Here is a 19609-nt window from a genome sequence, read left to right on the forward strand (position 1 = left end):
GGACCTGGGAGGGAGGAGAAGTCTGGAGGAAGCTGTCCAGGGGAACAGGTATAAAAAGACCCAGGAGGCAGATAAGGAAGACTGAGGATGATAGGAAGTAGGAAAGTTTGATTAAACCCAACTGCTGCGTAGGAGTCTGTCTGGCAGCATAAACAGACAAGTGAGGTGGAGGAGAAGGGGCTTCTGTGCAATCCAAACCCAGTCTGCTTTGATCAGGCTGCTGTGAGCGTGTAGACCTCCTTTGCCCACTGCTCTGATGTTGGTGGGACCCCCAGGCAGCACTTAACTGGCTGGGTTAAGTGCAGATCTTGCATACATGCAAATCTTGTCTCTTCATCTGAACTAGAAGCCCCAACACCCTGCCCCAGGCTGGGCTGCTAGAGGCACCCAGGATGCCCGGGGCTGAGTGAGTGGTTTGGAAGAGGGAGTCGGAACCCTGGAGCTGGATATTTAGGAAGCTGAGATGGTGTAGACCAGAGTTGCTGGGGGAGGAGGAAGGGGCTGGAAAATGGAAACAAGAGTCCAACAGGACACAGGAAGAAATGGTTAAGTTTGGTGACAGTCAGGATACAAGCATCAGGCAGTAAGGAAAATCAAAAGCCCTTGTTAGGGGAGAGAGTATATTCCCGGAAGGCTACGTTTTCCCTGTCAAATCCAAAGTTGCCTATGGCAGGGGCCTGTCTCCCAGTGGAACCGGGGAGGTGGACAAGGATGGGGAAGACTTACAGGACCCCTATTTCTATCCATGTGTGCTAGATGGGGCCTTCCTGTCACTTTGGTATTTGAACAACATTTTGGAGGCCTGTGTGATTTCCTCTCCTTGTAAGAGATTTCCTTTTTCTGCCTGAAGAGGCTTCTTAATTCTTGAACTTTACTAGCTTAACTAGAATATGTCATGGTGTAAAATATTCTGTATCTGATTTTCCGGAATATTGTATGCCTGTGAGCTGCAGATTCTATGCTTTCTCCACTAGAGAATTTTCATCCATACTCTGTGTTTGAAAACATCTTCTGTCTCGTGTTTGGGTTCTCTCCCTCAGAAATGTCAATTACCCTTGTATTGAATCACCTTTATGTCTTCTCCATCTATTCACTTCTGTTCTAACCTTTTGTCTCATTCAGCCACATTCACCATGATTATCTCAAGCTTTTTCTCTGATACCAGTTCATTTCAGGCAGCACTGACCCTGTTTCTTGGCTCAAGTTTTTTTTTTTTTTTTTTTTTTTTTTTAAAGATTTTATTTATTTATTTGACAGAGAGAAATTACAAGTACACTGAGAGGCAGAGAGAGAGAGAGAAGGAAGCAGGCTCCCTGCTGAGCAGAGAGCCCGATGCGGGACTCGATCCCAGGACCCTGAGATCATGACCTGAGCCGAAGGCAGCGGCTTAACCCACTGAGCCACCCAGGCGCCCTTGGCTCAAGTTTTTAATAGTGTAATTTCGGTTCTCAGTATTTTTGTTGCCTACGATGTCATTTTCTCTTTCTTTTTTTTTTTTTTTTAAAGATTTTATTTATTTATTTGACAGATCACAAGTAGGCAGAGAGGCAGGCAGGCGGGGGGAAGCAGGCTCCCCACCAAGCAGAGAAACCGATGCGGGGCTCAATCCCAGAACCCTGAGATCATGACCTGAGCTGAAGGCAGAGGCTTTAACCCACTGAACCACCCAGGTGCCCCTTCTCTTTCATTTTTAAAACTTCATTTTGGAAATACTGTTTTTTTGTTTTTGTTTTTGTTTTTGTTTTTAAAGATTTTATTTATTTGACAGAGAGAGATCACAAGTAGGCAGAGGCAGGCAGAGAGAGAGGAAGTGAAGCAGGCTCCCCACCAAGGAGAGAGCCCGACGCGGGACTCGATCCCAGGACTCTGGGACCATGACCTGAGCCAAAAGCAGAGGCTTTAAACCACTGAGCCACCCAGGCGCCCGGAAATACTGTTTTTTGAGTTTGTTTTGTAGCAGGAGGCCATGGTGGTAATTTTCCTTCTGTGTCTCATCCATTTGTTGTTTTTTTTTTTTTTTCTTGGCTTGAAACTTTACCTGCCTTTGCACCTTCTCTTCTCCCCGTCCTCGGTCTCCCTGGTGCATCCATAATTGCCATGCGATTTCTTTGTTCTGGCGTATGCATGGAAAGCTGTCTCCTTGTTCTAGCTGTGTCATCTGGGGAGCCCCTGGTTCTCCCCTTCTAGCTGTCGTTTGTGGGCTATTGTGGGTAAATGAGATTCCATCTGCTTTTCTGTGCCCCAGCGGCAGGGTGAAGGTAGGGGGAATGTGCTCTGAGGGGGAGCCCAGCCTTTGTCAGGCAGCCGGGGCTCTGCTGTATCTGCAGGTTTAGAGTGTTAAATGTGTGAGTTCACTCCCTCCACCCAAGAATTCCCTCGGGCTTCAAGTCATTTCCTCGAGTCAGTGAGTAGCTTGGAACCTTATTTTACTCCCCAGTGTCACCTGTTTCCTCTGGAAGCCAGACGTGGGGAAGGGAAATAAACCTTCTCCATAGAGCTGCTTCTCTTTAGTTTTGGGGTTTTAGGGGAAATTCTCAGGGTTTCGTTTTCTTGCCAGCTCAGTTCCTGGAGAAAGCAGGACTAGTTAGGAGTTCCAGAGTTTCACCTCGGTCACCAGTGTGTGCAGTTTGTTTACATTGGGTTATGTCTCTGTCCTTGCTTTGCTGCTACTTGTAATATTTGGGCCAGAGTCAGGGGTCTTGTTTTTGCTTATTTCGTTAGGAGTTGGGAGAAGATCATTCTGTCATTCGTTTTCAGTTAGCTCTTTACTTGGGAAATTTCTTCCGAGCTGATCTCCCACCTCCCCCGACCTACATGCGCTCTGGCCAGGCACTTCACCATCCAGCACAGACACTCATGCTCATTCCCACCTCCCCTCCTCTATCCCCCTGTTACCTCTGCCTGGAATGCCCTTCCCTCTGCTTGTCCAGATCACCTACCCTTCAAGGCTCTGCTCTGGATTACCACCTCTGTAAAACCTTCCCTAACTCCTCTGGTCTTACCAGTCTCCCATCTCTGAGCCTGTCTACAGCTCTCTCCAGCTATAACAAAAAGCTTAGCCTTTAATTATATGTTGTCTACCGCGGTTTGCTGTTGGCTCCCCTAAACGCGTCTGGCCACTGAGTCAGGCAGGCTGGGTCCTGGGGAGCAGGACCATAGAAGAAGCCTCAGAATGGAGCCCCCCTGACATCAGGACTCTCTCCAAGAGCTTAGTGGGAGCCTGCCTTAGCCTTGGTCTTGGGCATTCCTCTTGTGTTTTCCTTCAGTAAGAAGTGAAAACCATATAGCCCATGGTTGATTCAGCCTTGGGGATTGTAACTTCAGAAGTCAGTCTTGGCTAATCATTTTGTCCCTGGAGACAAAGGGCTGGACCACTGGGGTCAGTGTGTTCATGCTTCTGCCTCCACCTTCCGACTTAAGCCACTGTCTGCTTTCTGCCCCCGCCCCGAGCCCGATGCTGTGGGCACCCATTCTGACGTGCCTTTCCTTCCCACACAGGCATCTTCATAACAACCGCATCCAGCATCTGGGGACCCACAGCTTCGAGGGGCTGCACAATCTGGAGACACTGTGAGTGCTGGGATTGTGGTGGGGCCCTGTCCTGGTGAGGAAAGCCTGAACGCCTGGAGGCCGGGGGGAGGCTGGCAGAGGGAGAAACCAGCGGGACTGGGGTGCTGGGCACTGGCTCCAGGCCTACTCACCCACGTGGCCCTCCCTGGCGTTCTCTCTAGGATGCCTCTCTGAATGCATTCCTTTTTCTTCAGGTGGGTGGAATGTGCCCTCTGGGAATTCAGGGTGGCCCAGAGAGGGAGAATCTAGGATCCCTGCCAGCAGAGACCACCGAAATAATGAACATTCCAGATAGGAAAGCCAGAAGAATGAGGATCTTGAGGCTGGGGACTGTAAGGCTTAGGGATGGGGATGGGTGGACTCGATGGCAGTTTTGGCACGTGTTTCAGAGTGGCTGCTGATGGAAGGGAGGGTAATACCATGGACTCATGCCGGCATGGTTGGCCAGTCGATCTAACTAGCCAAATGATTAATGGGGAGATGGCCCATCCAGCAGTCCAGCCTGACTATAAAAAGCACCCAAGTTGTTGACTCTCAAAAAGCCATATTATTCACACATCATCATCCTGGAATTCAGTTAAGGTCAGAACGCACCCAAACCCTCCCATCATTTCCTCTGGAGTCCCGCCAGCCCCCACAGAGTGGGCTGAGTGGGCCCCATTTGAGCAGACAACTGGCTGGGCTCTCTAAGCTTGCTGGCCATGCCAGCTGAGGTCCAGCAGTTCCCACAAGGGAGCTGGCTGCCACAGCCACCTGGTGCAGGCCACCACCGCCAGGGAGAGAGGGAGCCCCACCCCCACCCCTGCCCCCGTCCCCAGTCACTGAGAGTGAGCCATTAAGGTTGGGGCAGGGCTCACGTGTCAGGGGCATGATCACAGTCACCGTGCCTTTGGCCTCCCCTCCTCCACCTCCTCCCTCCCCGCCCAACACCCAGACAGCACCCAAGCTCCCAAGGTGAGGGATTTTTCAAGAACCAAAGCAGCCCAGGAGAAAATGCCGGGAGACAAGCTGTGACCCAAGGAGGCAGTGGTTTGGGGAAAGCCATTTGGCAAGTCTAACCCAGGAGGTCTGGGCTGTCTGCATCTGTGGTTGTGGAGGGGAAGGGAATAGGGAGGCCGAGACCAATGCTCTGCTCCTCTTTCCGGTGGGCGGGAGACACAGGAGCCCAGTTGTTCTCTTGGGCGCAGCCTGGAGCAGGAGAAATAGCAGAGCTGGGCCTGGCTTTCCCTGTGCCCTCACTCTGCCGCTGACCAAGTGCCTGGGAGTGGGGGGTGGGGGGATGTGCCCCAGCCTGGAGTCAGGAAAGTTGGAACCTCTCCCCACCACTGTGCGTGACTTGGGCTCTGTGTTCTCTAGCCTCCACAGACAGCCGGCCAGTGAAAGCCGGACACTGTAGCCCACTCCACCAACACACTAGCAACTGGAGGTCCAGGGAAGCGACATGGCATGCCCAGAGTTACTCCCTCAGTTAGGGACAGAGCAAATCTGGGATGTGTTAACTGAGAAAATGCCCATGGAAGCTCCTAGCTTATTGCCCTGTGCCCCTCAGCCATCTGAGTCAACTGTGAATTGTGCAAGTCTACTACGGCTAGGTGTTTGGGGTCAGAAGTGGCCAGGGACCTCTTAAGGCCCATGCCACCGATACCACCCTCTCTCAGGAGATATGGGAGTGGGGGGGGGTGGAGTTTGGAGCTGCTGGGCATCAGCAGAGTGGCAAGGAGCCCAGTGTTATCTGCCCTGGGGTGTGAGGGCTGTTAGTTCTGCCGGGAAATCCAGTGGGGAGGGGGCACACATACTGGGTGTGGGTTGGCACCTCTAAAAAGCCACCTAGCAGCTATTTCTTCACTTTTGGGGCACGCTGCCTAATTCTTTCTCAATTAGCCGCTGGATTGCTGCGCAGGGCATTTGGCTCAGCTGGTGCTGGCTTAATTACAGAGCAATCCTGCCGCTAAGTGCCCACTGTACCTTTCATCTGTGAGAGTGCTTGGCTCCATCACACAGAGCCCAGGGCCTGTGCCCACTGCCCAGATGCAAAGGCAAGGCGAAGAGACAGGAGAAAGCCTTATCGCCAAGTCTGTGGCCCTTAGCATCCGATACCTGGGGCTCAAGCCAGTTCTACCAGCTGTGGGACCTTGGTCGAGGCATTTGCCTTCATGATTCTTAGTTTTCTAATCTGCAGTGTAATACCACTAACCACCCTGATCTAATGGGTTGATGTGTGGATTAAATGAGCTGATGTGTGTACAGTCCGTACAGAGCCTGGGAATCCGGTTAGGAACCTGCCCTGCACTCCTTTCTCACCCCCACCCCCTCCTCTGAGGGCCTCAATCTCCACAACACAGCTTCCCTCCCTGCCCTTGAGGGATAAGCTCTTCTTCCAACTTTTGATCTCCAATTAAAAAGGGGAAAAGCCTGTTCTTTATCCTCTATCCCCCCCCCCCCCCCAGCATTTGCTGGGGGAGCCTGCAGGGGCAGCCAGATGTGGAAAAGGGGCGGAGTGGCCGGGAGAATAAAAGGAGAAAGAAAGATAGTGAAACCTTTTAATTGTTGCATAATTGGCACACTTTGCAGCCTCGGTTATTACTTTGGAGCTTTTCATGTGAGCGTCTTCATTGGAAGGGTATTTGTCCCTCGGGCCCCATAAATCTCTGCCACTTAGACCTCTCTCATCTCCGCAGCAGGGGAAGATCAAACCCCCCTGCCGGAGCTGTGGTTTGGCTCTGTCTGCAGGCTTCTTTGGGGGAGAGCGGCTCCCAGTCCTTCCACCTGGGGAGGTGGGGCCAGGTACGGGCCGGCGCATGCGTGGTCACACAGCCATCCCCTACCGCACGCAGCGGGTGATGGACATGCACAGTGCACGCGCCACCACGTGCGGGTGTGGCTCGGGCCCTCCATGCTCTTTACCGCACAGTGCAGCACTCCCACCTCACACCCCCGCGCAGCACACAGATACCTGGTGTAAACATGCCTCGCGGCAACACGGTCTCGCCTATGCCCTCTGCTCTGGAGGTCAGGCCGCCTGGGTCCCACCCCTGGTTCCACTTCTGCAAGCTGGGTCAGCCACAGCAAGAAGCCACACCTCTGCGAGCCTCGATGCCCCTGTCTGCACAATGGGCTGCATCCGAGCCTGAGGAGTGAGTGAGATAAGCAGGCACTGTATTCTCATTTATTCCAAAAGAACCAAGCTAATCCAGGTGATTTGGGCAGGGCCCAGGGTCTGGGTGAGCAGAGCAAAGCATGCCGACTCCACAGGCCCCAGGCAAAAGCCTTACTGCAAAGGGAGAAGCTCTGGGACCTGGATCCCATTTTTCCTGATGCCTTCATCATCATTCCCGACCTTGCCAAGAAATCTTAGCGGGTGGGAGACAGGATGAACTCTGTCCTGCCCCCACAGCTCCTTTCTGCTTCCACAGTGAGGGTGTTCCACCCCTGTTGGGAATTTCAGAATCAGAGAAGAGCCAGCCCTGAACCCTTGAAATACCTTTTTCTTCTACTTTCCACATCAGACCAAATCCAGAGATTTGGGACGAGTTGCCCAGATTTCTGCAGTTTGTAAGTGATGATGAACCACTAGAATCCAAACCTCTTGCCTCCTAATACATTGCTCCACATAACCCTAGCTGCTGTGAGGTCAGATTAATTACAGGACTTCCCAGACTGAGAAATAAGAGAAAGCATGACCAGGAACAGTTCTGGGAAGGTTCTCCCAGGAGATCCCAGGGACTTGAAACCAGGCCCTCATGCCCTTAGGTCAGTTGCCTGGAGATCCATGCTCAGAGACCACAGGATGCTAGTCAGAGGCTGTCACATCATGATCCTTGAATCCCCAGCCGTACCTACCAATAAAATTTGTGCTAAATACGTACATATACATACATGCATACATACAGCCTGGCAAATGCAATTACAGCCCACAGGCCCGCCCCCACTCCCTAGATCTGGGGATCTGATGTCTGTATCTTGGGTAGAACTCAGAGGGGCAAGGCCTAGGAGGGATCTGGGGACAATCCATGGATGGATCTGGGGACAACACGCCTCTCCACCCTTATTCCTGGGCAACAATATCTGGGCCCTGTTAGAACCTCATTGAACACATCAGACCCTATTGGAGCTCCTGTGCTGGCTAGACCTCTCCGCCTTTGGAGGGGAACTTGGGGTCATAGTAGGAACAGAAACCTTTTGTACAAATCAGCCCCAGCATTCAGGGGTCTGGGAGGAGAGGAGAGCAAAGCAGGAACTTACAGAATTCTGCCTTATAATATAAGATCGTGCATTCCATGTAAACCTCCTTTGGTGCCAGATGCCCCAGTGAGCTGCTTCTACAGAATACTTTTATTTCAGCGGCAGCTGTGGCTGCAAAGTGTTCCTCTGTCTCCATGTCATTGAAACCACCCCTACCAACATATTTTGCTCTAACTTGGTCCTGAGAGGATCTGACCACCTCTCAGTCCTGGGCCTGATGGTCAGCCTTTGGCCTGGGCGGAACAACCAAACAGGTCTCCCCTGGAGGCTTTTCCAGGGCTCGGGGACATTCTAGAGTCGAACAAGGACTGGACTAGAATTAGCACACCTGCTTTGAGATCCACATGCCACCAGCACGTGACCTGTGCGAGTCCCCTGACCTCTCAGGAGACTCAGTTGCCATCAGAGAAAAGGGGGATGATATTTTACCATTCATAAGCAGTATTTACAGTGCCTGGAACGCTCTACATGCTTCATTTATGTTGGTGTTCTCTTTCTTGTCCTCCCATTTAATGCTGGATAGACAGCAGTGGGCCACCCCCCCAAATTAACTAATTAAATAACTTTTCTTTCTTTCCTTTCTTCCTTCCTTCTTCCTTCCTTTCTCCCTCCCTCTCCTTCTCCCCCTCTCTTCCTCCTCCTCCTTCATTTGACCTTAGGTCTTAGGGTGGCAGGGAGGGTATTGCCCAGAGGTGTCCCTTCGTAGCAGTCCATGGGTGACTCATCCCCTCTAGAGGGTAGATAGAAGTTCCCAGGAGTCAGGGCATGGCTACTGTATAGTTTCCTGTGGCTGCCGTAACAAATCACCACAAATTTTGTGGCTTAAAAACAAAACCCAGAAATGTATTCTCCCACAGTTCAGGAAGAGGCCAGAAGTCCAAAATCCAGGTGCTGGCAGGTTTGGTTCCTTGTGAAAGTTTGAGGCAGAATCTGTTCTAGGCCTCCCTCTCACTTTTGGTGGCTGCTGGCGACCCTTGGCATTCCTTGGCTTACAGATGTCTCTGTCCTTCCAGACTCTGCCTCTGTCCTCACATGGCCTTCTCCTTGTTTCTTCTTATAAGGACACTTGTCATTGGATTTAGGGCCATCCTGTTCATCCAGAATGATCGTACTTGAAGATTCTTAATTACATCGACAAAGGCCCTTTTTCCCAATAAAGTCATAGTCATAGGTTCCAGGGCTTAGGACTGGGACATATTTTTGAGGGAGCTACAGTTCAATCCACCGCAGCTGCCTCTGAGGCCGGGCTCTCTTGAGCAAAAGCGTGGGTAGGGCAGAGGTTCAAATGAATCTTGTCAATTTTCTTTCTTTCTTTTTTTTTTTTTTTAAGATTTTATTTATTTATTTGACAGACAGAGACCACAAGTAGGCAGAGAGGCAGGCAGAGAAAGAGAAAAGGGAAGTAGGCTCCCTGCTGAGCAGAGAGCCCGATGGGGGGCTCGATCCCAGGACCCTGAGACCATGACCTGAGCCGAAGGCAGAGGCTTAACCCACTGAGCCACCCAGGCGCCCCTCAGTTTTTTTTAAGACACTGCTGATCATCACACCGATAATTCCCTGCAGTTAAGAGAATCAAAAGTAGTTTTGTAAAGGCTGTTTCACCTCAGAGCTCCCTTATCCCCACGCCCACCCCGTCCGGCAACCACTTGTTGAGGAAAACAAGGCAGGAATTATGCATCCTTTGTGTTAGAGGTGAGGAAACTGAGGCAGAGAGGGTTTGACTCACTCATTTCATTAAAAGCAGGGACTTAAACCTGAGTTTCTCTGTCCTTGGCGCAGGTTCAGCCCATCAGACCACACTGCTTCTCCAGGCTAACCCTGTAAGAACCAAGGACCTCTTTCCTCGCCAGTTCTTAATCATCTTACATTTGTGGGTTTATTAACTGCAAATTTGTGGGGTTTTGTGGCTTATAGAGGAATTTATTGTTCCATATAAAACTTTTTTTCTGGCTTTCCCCGCAGAAGCACTAATGACTTCTCAGAGGCAGAAAATCGAGCTGCCCAGTGAGTTTGTGTCGTGTTCTCATACCGTGACACGTTATCATGGGTTCTTCCCGGTACCGCGTTCCCGTGCCCATTACCCTGGTCTTTGGGGTGACCAAGGTCACCATTCTTGTCACTGGCAATGGGGCCAAAGCTTCTACTCTCAACTTCTGCTGCTCCCACAGGCACCCTGGCCAGCTGGTTTGCAGTTGGGGGGTGGGGAATAGGAGTTTAAGGGGGCGGGTGGGGAGTGGGGCACTGGTGGCACCGTGTTGGAACCACTTAGCAACAGGTTCTCTGGTAGACACCATGGAGAGGAAATAAGTTCATGGCTGATCTTTAATATCTGTGGGAAGGAGGAGCTGGTAAGAATGAATAATTACCAGGGGCACCTGGGAGGCTCAGTCGGTTAAGCGTCTGACCTTTGATTTCGGCTCAGGTCATGATGTCAGGGTCGTGAGGTGGAGCCTCATGTTGGGCTCAACACTTCGTGGGGAATCTGCTTGGGATTCTCTCCCTCTGCCCTTCCCCTTGCTCTCTTTCTCGCAAATAAATAAATAAATCTTTTTTTTTTTTTTTTTAAGAAACAATAATTACCACTCTCTTTTCTGTTTCTTTGGATTTTCTCATTCCATAAACATTTACTGAGCTGATAGTTTGTGCCGGGCTGTCACATGAGCACTAGGGAAGCACTTATGAACAAGAAAATTGTGGCTCCTGCTATCACAGAGACTAAGGGTTCTAGATCAGGAGTCCTGACTTCTTTTTAACTTATTACTCATCTACTGTTGCCAGCATTCTGACCTCATCACTCTAGCTCCCCAGAATCTGACTACTCACCCTTCGACGGCTACTGTGCCGGCCCAAGCCAACACCCTTCTCTCATCTGGTCCCTCTGCCTTCATCCTTACAATCTCTTTTCAACGCAACAGCCAGAAGGATTCTTTTAAAATACAAATTAGATCATGTTACTTTTCTATTCAAAACCCTCCAGTGGCTCCCCAACATCCTCTGGAAAGAAGCCAAAGTTCTACAAAGTTCTGGACAAAAGCCTACAGGCTCCACAAGGTCTCAGGTGATGTGACACCCTGCTACCTCTCTGGTCTCACCCCTTCCTCAATCTACTCCAGTCACAGTGGCTTCCTTGGATATATCAGATAGACATGCTCCTGTCTCAGGACCTTTGCACTGACTCTTTTTTTGTCTGGAATATTCTTCCTACAGTTATCCACATCTTTCAGGTCTTTTCCCACATGTCACCTTTTTAGCTAGGTCCTCTCTGATCACTATTTTGCAACATTTCCTATTACTCTTCATCCCCTTTTCCTACTTGATTTTCTCTATGGAGCTCACCAATCTGATAGCAGTTTTATCTGTCTATCTAGGTGGCTTGTTGGTTGTCTGTCTCCCTCCTCTCCATGAGGTGTTTTTTTCTTTAACTTTATTTATTTATTTATTTATTTTTTAAGATTTTATTTATTTATTTGACAGAGAGAGAGATCACAAGTCGGCGGAGAGTCAGGCAGAGAGAGAGAGAGAGAAGCAGGTTCCCGCTGAGCTAAGAGCCCGATGTGGGGCTCGATTCCAGGACACTGAGATCATGACCTGAGCCGAAGGCAGCAGCTTAATCCACTGAGCCACCCAGGTGCCCCTAACTTTATTTATTTGACAGAGAGAGCACAACATGGGGAGCGGCAGGCAGAGGGACAGGGAAAAGCAGGTTTCCCACCAAGTAGAGAGCCCAATGTGGGGCTTGATCCCACCTGAGCCGAAGGCAGACCCTTAAGCAACTGAGCCACCCAGACACCCACTCCATGAGTTTTTGTAGCCCCTGACATGGTGCCTGGCACGGGGAAGGTACTCAATAAATACTTGTTGAATATATGAATGGGTTTATGGCCTTTGGCAAGTCCCAGCTCCTTCCTCTCTGAGCTTCAGTTTCTTCACCTGTGCTGTGAGGGCAGTGGATTCCCCAGTCTGTAGGGTTCAGCCCGGCTCTGATCATCCATACTTAGTGCCGAGTGAAGTCTCCAGCCCAAACCCAGAGAAACAGATGGAGAAACAGAAGCCCTGAACATGGGCCGAACCCACTGGGATGGTCCCTTATCCTTATCCTTGCCATAGGGATAGGTACCCCCGTTCATTCCCCGTAAGCCCTATGATTGAAGCCCAGGACCCTGACATTAGACCAGTGAACTGAAGTCACTAGCACAAATCCTCAGGCCGCATCCTGCTTGGACCAGGGCAGTCTCAAAGCTGTCAGCTCACTGGGCGCCTGAGTGGCTTAGTGGGTTAAAGCCTCTGTCTTCGGCTCAGGTCATGATCCCAGGATCCTGGGATCCAGTCCTGCTTTGGGCTTTCTGCTGGGCCAGGAGCCTGCTTCCCCCCACCCCCTTCTCTCTCTGCCTGCCTCTCTGCCTACTTGTGATCTCACTGTCAAATAAATAAATAAATAAAATCAAAAATAAATAAATAAATAAAGCTGTCAGGCCCCCTGCATTAATGGGCCCATGACCTCCAGGTGAGGGGGGTGCTGCCCCAGGGTCCGCCCACATCTAGAGGATGCAGTTCTGTTGTACCATTCCTCCGTGTGGCTAAGGCTTTTCTGGGGAGAGTGGTGGAAATATTAAATATCCACGTGCCTTGTTTACATGTGGGGGAAGTCTTTGGTGGAATATGGCAATCATCTTTGGAAGACGGTTACGCATGGTCTTCCAGCTGACAGGACACGGGCTAAGGGAGGAAGGAGACGGGGTGCTTGAGCTCAGGGTGAGGAACTGTTCCTTAATCTTCAGGGCAGCTCCACTGTGGCTCCCTGGACGCCCGGCCTGGACAGTGGGCCCTGCCATTTGCATAGTCCAGGCAGAAACCGGACCCCCGTCCACTTGGAATCTCACAGAGGAGTCCCGCTCGGGAGCAGATTGGACTGTTCCATGCCTCCCTTCCAGGGCTGGGCTTCTCTGATCCCAGGTGCTTCATGAAGGTGCGGCAGCAAGCGATGGCAGGGGCCGGGGGCCGGCAACTTTCATTCCAACTGGGGCTGCTATGGCTTCAGGTATTTTCTCAGTTTTCTTTCTGGCAGGGAAGTGAGTGTGGGTGGAGGGAGGTTAGGAGGAAGGTGTGTCTGTGTCTCTCAATAGAAACTGAGGACAATTTTACTAATTGCTGCATTTATTAATGGGTGGCCTTTTATGTAGGTTGTTTAGAAGGTAAAACAATGCTGTTAGTCATAAAGTCTTTGTTGGTTCCTGGCTTGCCAGGTCATCTGCCCCGAAGCATGTGGAGTCAGATGGAGATAAAGGCTCAGTCTGCAAGACGGGAAGAGCAATTAAGCCACGGATTTGTTGCCCGTCTTTGTTACAGGCCTTTGGGAGATAAAAATGGCTCAGAGTTTACAATCAGGAACGTCTGTGTTTTGTGTTTCACACGGGGGAGATAGCCTCACCTGCATTCCTCCATGTGCCCTTATCTGTGATCTGATTTAATAAACACAAATATTAGCCTTGAGAATAAAAGTGTAAGCGGAAGACCAATTAATTATATTAATCCTCCTTCATTGTTGTGAAGAGTAGAGAGACCAACTTGTGTGTCTGCTGTTGCAGTGTCTGATGAATAGAAGCATCTGTTCTGGTGTCTCGTGTCTAGTAAAAGGAAGAGAGGGAAAGAATTGGCATTTTTTATTTTTTTTTTCTTTTCTTTCTTTCTTTATTTGTAAGAGCGAGAGAGAGCACAAGCAGGGGGAGTGGCAGGCAGAGGGGGAAGCAGGCTCCACGCTGAGCAGAGAGCCCGATGTGGGACTTGATCCCAGGACCCCGAGATCATGACCTGAGCTGAAGGCAGACCTTTAACCTACTCAGCCACCCAGGCATCACAAATCGGAATTATTTGAATAACTACTTTGTGCAGGCTCTGGACCTGGTGAACAGAGCAGCCTTATGTAATGCGCATTCCTAATGTATAGATGAGGACCAAAGTTAAGTGCCTGCTTCAAGGTGATCTGTCGGTACATAGAGGACAAAGCTCTTTCTACTCTAAAACCGGTAACACACAAATGGACATCTAGCCTTGTAACCAACTGGCTTTGACATGCATGGTGGCACCCAAAGAGACTGCCACAGGAGTTTCTTCCCCTGGGGGGAAGCCTGGTCCTTCCCCTCCATTTATCCTCCTTCCCAGTCTCCCTAAAATCTTTTTTCTCAGCCCTGCTACTTGGAGCCTAGCTGGGATGCACCTCTGGGTGGTCTATAGAAAAGATGTTAAACCAAGAGCCAACAGGCCTAACTTCAAATCCAAGCTGTGGGATTTGCCATGATTTACCTTCTCTCTCTGAGCCTCCATGTCCTTATCAATAAAAAGAAGACTCTAGACAAAATGACTCTTAAATCCTGCTATCTCTGCTCGAAGGCCATGGTGAGGCTCCCCAGAGAGCTCAGGAGTTGGCCATTTCTGCACAGCCAGATGGGAAGGAGAAAATTGGGGATGTGGATCCTTGAACAGCTTGGGGCTTGGGTCACCTCTTTAGCTACTTTTACGGAGGGTGTGGGTCTACCATCAGTTTTGATTAGGTTTGCCTGGAAGCAGCTGAGCAGATGAAGGGGGCTATTAGCCGTGGACAGCTGCAGCCTCTGGACTGAATTCTGGTTGGAACTGAAAATGGTTTTTCTTTAACCTCAGCCCTTCCCTGCCTGCTTCCAGCTCCTGGGAACGGCATACAGAACAATGAACTCTTCCTGGGCTTCTGGCTGATTCTGGACTATTAAAGATAAAAGACTATGAAGCCATGGATGAGTTGTCCAGCTGAAGTTTAGGGCGTCCTACACCGCCCTGCAATGCAGGAGTCAGACCAAATGAGCTTGTGCCAGGAAAGGTCCTTCCTGCGAAGCGATTGCCAAGAGGCTGCATGATAGCTTCTAATCCCAAGGGGCTGAAACAGTGCCCGAATGCAGCCAGCCACAAAGGCCAAAGCAGCTTCCATCTCCAGGCCTTGACAATATGGTCATCCTTGACAATGACTATTCGCATATGTGGCCCTGTGCCCGGGCTTCAGGAGACCCAAAGGGAACCCACGTGCTTCTTGATGGCGATAAGCTTCCTGTCTCATGGGAAGACACTAAGTACACAGATAAGCCCATGCTGGACTCAAGCTGCCTGGGCTTCAGTCCTGGCTCTTCGGTCCTGTGCCCAGATTGCCTCTCTCTGTGCCTCAGTTTCTCACATGCAAAATGAAGATGGTAGTAATATCTACCTCAAAGGGTTGGCACGGGAAAGAAATGAATTAATATCTTTATATAAATCACCCAGAATCGTGACTGTTCCATAGTAATTACTGTCATTATTATCATCATTATTACCACCACCGCCATTATTACCAGTCTAATGGTAAGCATGTTTCTGGAGAAAACCTCAGAAAAGCATCAAGAGAGTAAGTGATTCATTCTGACTGCAGGCAGGGGTTAGGTGTGCAAAGGAAGGGTATTGACTTCAAAGGGGGCTAGGATTTCGACAGCTAAGTGGGGGGAGGGGGGAGGGTTCCCAGGCTGCGAGCATATGAGGGGCACCAGGAAGCACCCAAGGCTGGGAAGACACGTGGGGCCGAGATGGTAGATGGAGCTGAAGGTTGCATGTGGCATCACAGCCCACTGAGGAACTTGAACTTTGTGCTGTAAGTAATGAGGAGGCCTTTTCAGATTTCTCAGCAGGAGAGTGACACAGGCAGCCTGGCATTTTAAAATGGTCTTTCTGGCAGATATGTAGCAGCTAAGAGTATGGATTCTGGACTCACACTGCCAGGGTTCAAATCCCGGCTGCGATGCTGACTGAATTAGTTAAGGTAGGCTAAATTGTGTGGCAAATAGGCCAAAACATGTATGACGGCTCAAACATAGTAGAAGTTTATTTCTGAATCATATAACAGTCTGAAGCGAGTATTTCTTCTTGGCAAGTGTCTCTCTTCCATGTGGTGACTAAGAAACCAGGGATCTGCCTTCTTAGGATCTCACCATCCCCATAGCCTCACTGTGTTTGGTATCTAGCTAGTGGAAGGGTGGAGAGACCATGGAGAGACCATGGAGACAGCCTGGCTATTTAAAAATCCTACACTAGGAGTCAGGGGTTGGGGTAACTGGGTGATGGGCATTAAGGAGGGCACATGACAGAATGAGCACCGGGTGTTGTACATGACTGATCAACCACTGAACTCTACCTCTGAAACTAACAATACACTATATGTTAATTAATTGAATTTGAATAAAATAAAAAATTTTAAAAAATTTTTGAAAAGTAAAAATCCTGCACTAAATGTGAGACAGATCACTTCCGCCCACCTTCCATGGGAGAGCACACCCACCACGAAGAAGCCTGGAAAATATCCTAGTCCCATTCCTGGCTGTTCCTGCCATTACTCCGGGATGGTGATGTCCAACAGAACTTTCTGTGATGAGGGAAATGTTCTAACTCTGGGCTTCCAATACGGTAGCCACTTGCCCCATGATATTTTGAGCCCTTGAAGTATCCCTAGTGAAACTGAGAGATGAACTTTGAATCATACTAACTTGTAATTAATTTACATTTAAACAGCTACACATGGCTGGTGGCTATGGTATTGGGCTGTGGGGCTGTAGAGAAAGGAGAGAGTGGATTTCGGTGGAGAGAGAGTGGTTTCTGGCACAGCAGTTTAACAGCTGTGTGATTGGGCAACATATTTAACATCTCTGTGTCTCACTTTCCTCAACTGTAAAATGGGTATGATAGTGGTATCTACCTCTTAGGCTGTCATAAGGGTTATGAGATCATTCAGGCACAGCACTAAGTGCCCGGCACATAACCAGCGCTCAACCAAGGTCATCCTGTGGATGACTTGGAGGCAGGGACTCCGGTTAGTCCTGGAGCTATACCACGTCTCCACAAAGCCCTCCTGGTCTTCCCAACTCTGTGTGATCTCTGAAGGTTCAGCATCTGCCACCTTGTGCCAAGGCCACTCATTGTCTCGTGCCTTTGTCCTGACTGGGCTGTTTGTCGCCCATCTCTCCACCTTCCACTTTCCCCAGCAGAATTCTCTGCATATTTTGAGCAGGTAACAAACATCGATTGAACTGAATTGAATCCATCAAGGGCAGAGAGAGTCGCAAAGACATGTTCCCTGGACAGTTAGAACCCGAAGTCACATCTATTGGGCCCCAGATGTAGCAGGGCTTTGCTACTTACCCAGGTCATTGAATGCGTGTAGGTGTCCAAACGGGAACATTCAGGCCACCCCCCTGGTGTGTAGTTTGCAGTATTTCTTTTAACATTTGCACAGTTTTTATTTTCCACATTACACACACACACACACACACACACACACACGGCCATTTAGTTCACATGCCTTTACTCTGTGTCTTTTCCCACTGTCTGGTAGGCCATCCCTTGCAGAATTCCTGTCCAGAAGCTGCCAAGGAAGACTGGAACTACTCAGTTTGGCTTCCTGGACATGAGTCCAATGACCTGTAGAAGGGGTCGGTGATAGCAAAATCACATGGGACCTGTCCCTGGGCCCTGGGGCCATGAGCAAGCCTCACAGTGCCTTTCAGGATTCTCTAAGTGCCTTAAAGTCTTAAGGATGTTCTGCCAAATATTCTAGATACTCTTAAGAGTCCATTAATGCTTTTCATCAATCAATTTATCTAGACTGTCTCATGTATTCATGTATTCATTCAACAAATATTTGTTGAGCCACTGTTCTATGCCAGTATTTGGTGTTCAGAAGATGAAACAGAGTTTCTGTTTTCAAGGAACTTTAATTTCTAGTAGGGTGGGTAGAAAATAGACACATATATATCAGCTCTCAGTATGTCCTATGAGAAAAAGGAAAGCAGAATCTCTCCTTGTCTACTGCTACATAACAGATCAGCTCAAAACATCAGGGCCTTTCTCATACCTCTGTGGATTGGGACCTTTGGGACCTTTGCTGTTGGAACCTTCCCCTGGGCTCACTCATGAGGCCGCAGTTGGCCAGAGGTTCAACGACAGCTAAAGGCTCTGAGGAGTCTAATTCACAAGTCTGAGAGGGCAGCCTTGGTGCTGGCTGTTGGCCGGTCCTCCCCACATGGCTCCGCCACGGGGGGCTAGCCCGGGCTTTCTTGTGTGGTGGCAGGAGCATTCATTCCAAAGGAAAGCACAGGCTATGAGGCCTCTCGTGACTTAGGACCTGCTCACACCGTGGCCTCTCTGCCTCATTCTGTAGAATGAGACTGTCGGGGCCAGTCACAAGCCAGCCCCTTCTCAGGAGTGGGGAGGCAGAGGCCACTCCTTGACTGGAGAAGCCACAAGGGACTTGTGCCACGTTTTCTTCTCCAGCTTTATTGAGGTGTCATTGACATACTGTGTAAGTTTAAGGCATACAGGCTGCTGATCTCATACACATGTATTGCAATAGGAGAAGACGTGTGACCACATTTAGTCTACCACACAGGGTAAGGGAACACAAGTGATGCTCTGTTAAATAGAGGACTCAGACGAGTCCTCTCATGGGGTGCTCTTTGGGCAGAGACCTGAATGAAGTAGAGGCATAAGCCATGCAAACCGCTACAGTGTTGCAGGCAGATGGAAGGGCAAGCTAAAGCTCTGAGGTCATGCAGCTGCAATTCTTTGCATTTTATGATAACCCCACAATATGAAGGCTTTAAGAGAAAGTGCTCTTCTGTTACTTACCCAGCTCTCCCTGAGCGACGGTAGAGAATTCCAGAAAGGGCTGAGCGGAGTTAAAAGGAGGACCCTTGATTTGGAGACACTGAGATGAGAGAGTGAATCCTTTATAAAATCTAAGACCAGAAATAGCCCTTCTGAGAGGATCAAGTTTTGAGTCATTGGAAGGATAGGTGTAGGATTCACAAAGGAACGGGGCAGAGCAGAGCAAAGTGGGAGGGTTTATGCTGTAATTAGCCAAGATCACCATGGGAGTCTGAGGGTAATCGGGTAATTAGTGTGTTTTGGGGGGGTAAGGGAGGTGAGGGGGTGCAATTACCGGCTCACCGGCTGCCAGACGGTTGTCACTGCTCTTCTGACCCTTGGGCCGGGTTCCTGGCTCTACCTGTGGACTATTAAGTGTAATGACCCCGTCATGTAGGGGAACCTGTCATTATCTCTGTGTTAACATAGTATTTACCCATAGAATCTGCCAAGTCACTCTGTGATTAAAGGGCCCTGGCATGGTCCCCTGCCCTGGCATCAGATAGTCCTCTCTTGAGCGTGGTCAGGGCAGGGAGGGCTGGAAAAGACTGAGAGAAGTTGGGCTGGGGTCCTCCTTGGCAGGGGGGTGTCAAGAGGGACACTGTACCTGAGACTGTACCACAGACTTCGGCCACAGGAATCTGGAGACGCCGAGTCAACCCTCGCACAATCAGGCACATTTCCACATGGAGCTAACTCATTAGCCACTGAGGGAAAACAAAAGTCAACTTTAAAATCTTGAAGGTTAAAAAAATAGTAATGAAAAAAAAAAAGAAATCTTGAAGTTTGAGGGACATCTGGCTGGCTCAGTCAGAGGAACATACAATTCCTGATCTCAGGGTTATGAGTTCGAGCCCCACTTTGTGTATAGAGATTACTTGAAATTAAAAATCTTTTTTTTTTTTAAAGATTTTATTTATTTATTAGAGAGAGAAATCACAAGCAGGCAGAGCGGTGGGGCGGGGGGAAGCAGGCTCCCTGCTGAGCAGAGAGCCCGATGCGGGACTTGACCCCAGGACTCTGAGATCATGACCTGAGTCGAAGGCAGCGGCTTAACCCACTGAGCCACCCAGGCGCCCTGAAATTAAAAATCTTTTTTTAAAAAAGT

At 49.6% G+C, this 19609-nt stretch overlaps 1 protein-coding gene across 2 annotated transcripts in view; it reads left to right on the top strand.

Annotated features, from left to right (window-relative positions):
- LGR6 (leucine rich repeat containing G protein-coupled receptor 6) overlaps positions 1–19609 on the top strand; it is a 119421-nt gene that overhangs the window by 76632 nt on the left and 23180 nt on the right. For both annotated transcript variants that reach the window (XM_004756296.3, XM_004756297.3), the window contains one exon: positions 3499–3570. In XM_004756296.3, the coding sequence (XP_004756353.2) occupies positions 3499–3570 (72 nt within the window). The remainder of the gene's footprint in view (positions 1–3498; positions 3571–19609) is intronic.

Source organism: Mustela putorius, unplaced genomic scaffold (assembly GCF_011764305.1).
Source record: "Mustela putorius furo isolate JIRA1106 unplaced genomic scaffold, ASM1176430v1.1 tig00000508_pilon_pilon_pilon, whole genome shotgun sequence".
In the NCBI taxonomy this organism is placed as follows: Eukaryota; Metazoa; Chordata; class Mammalia; order Carnivora; family Mustelidae; genus Mustela; species Mustela putorius.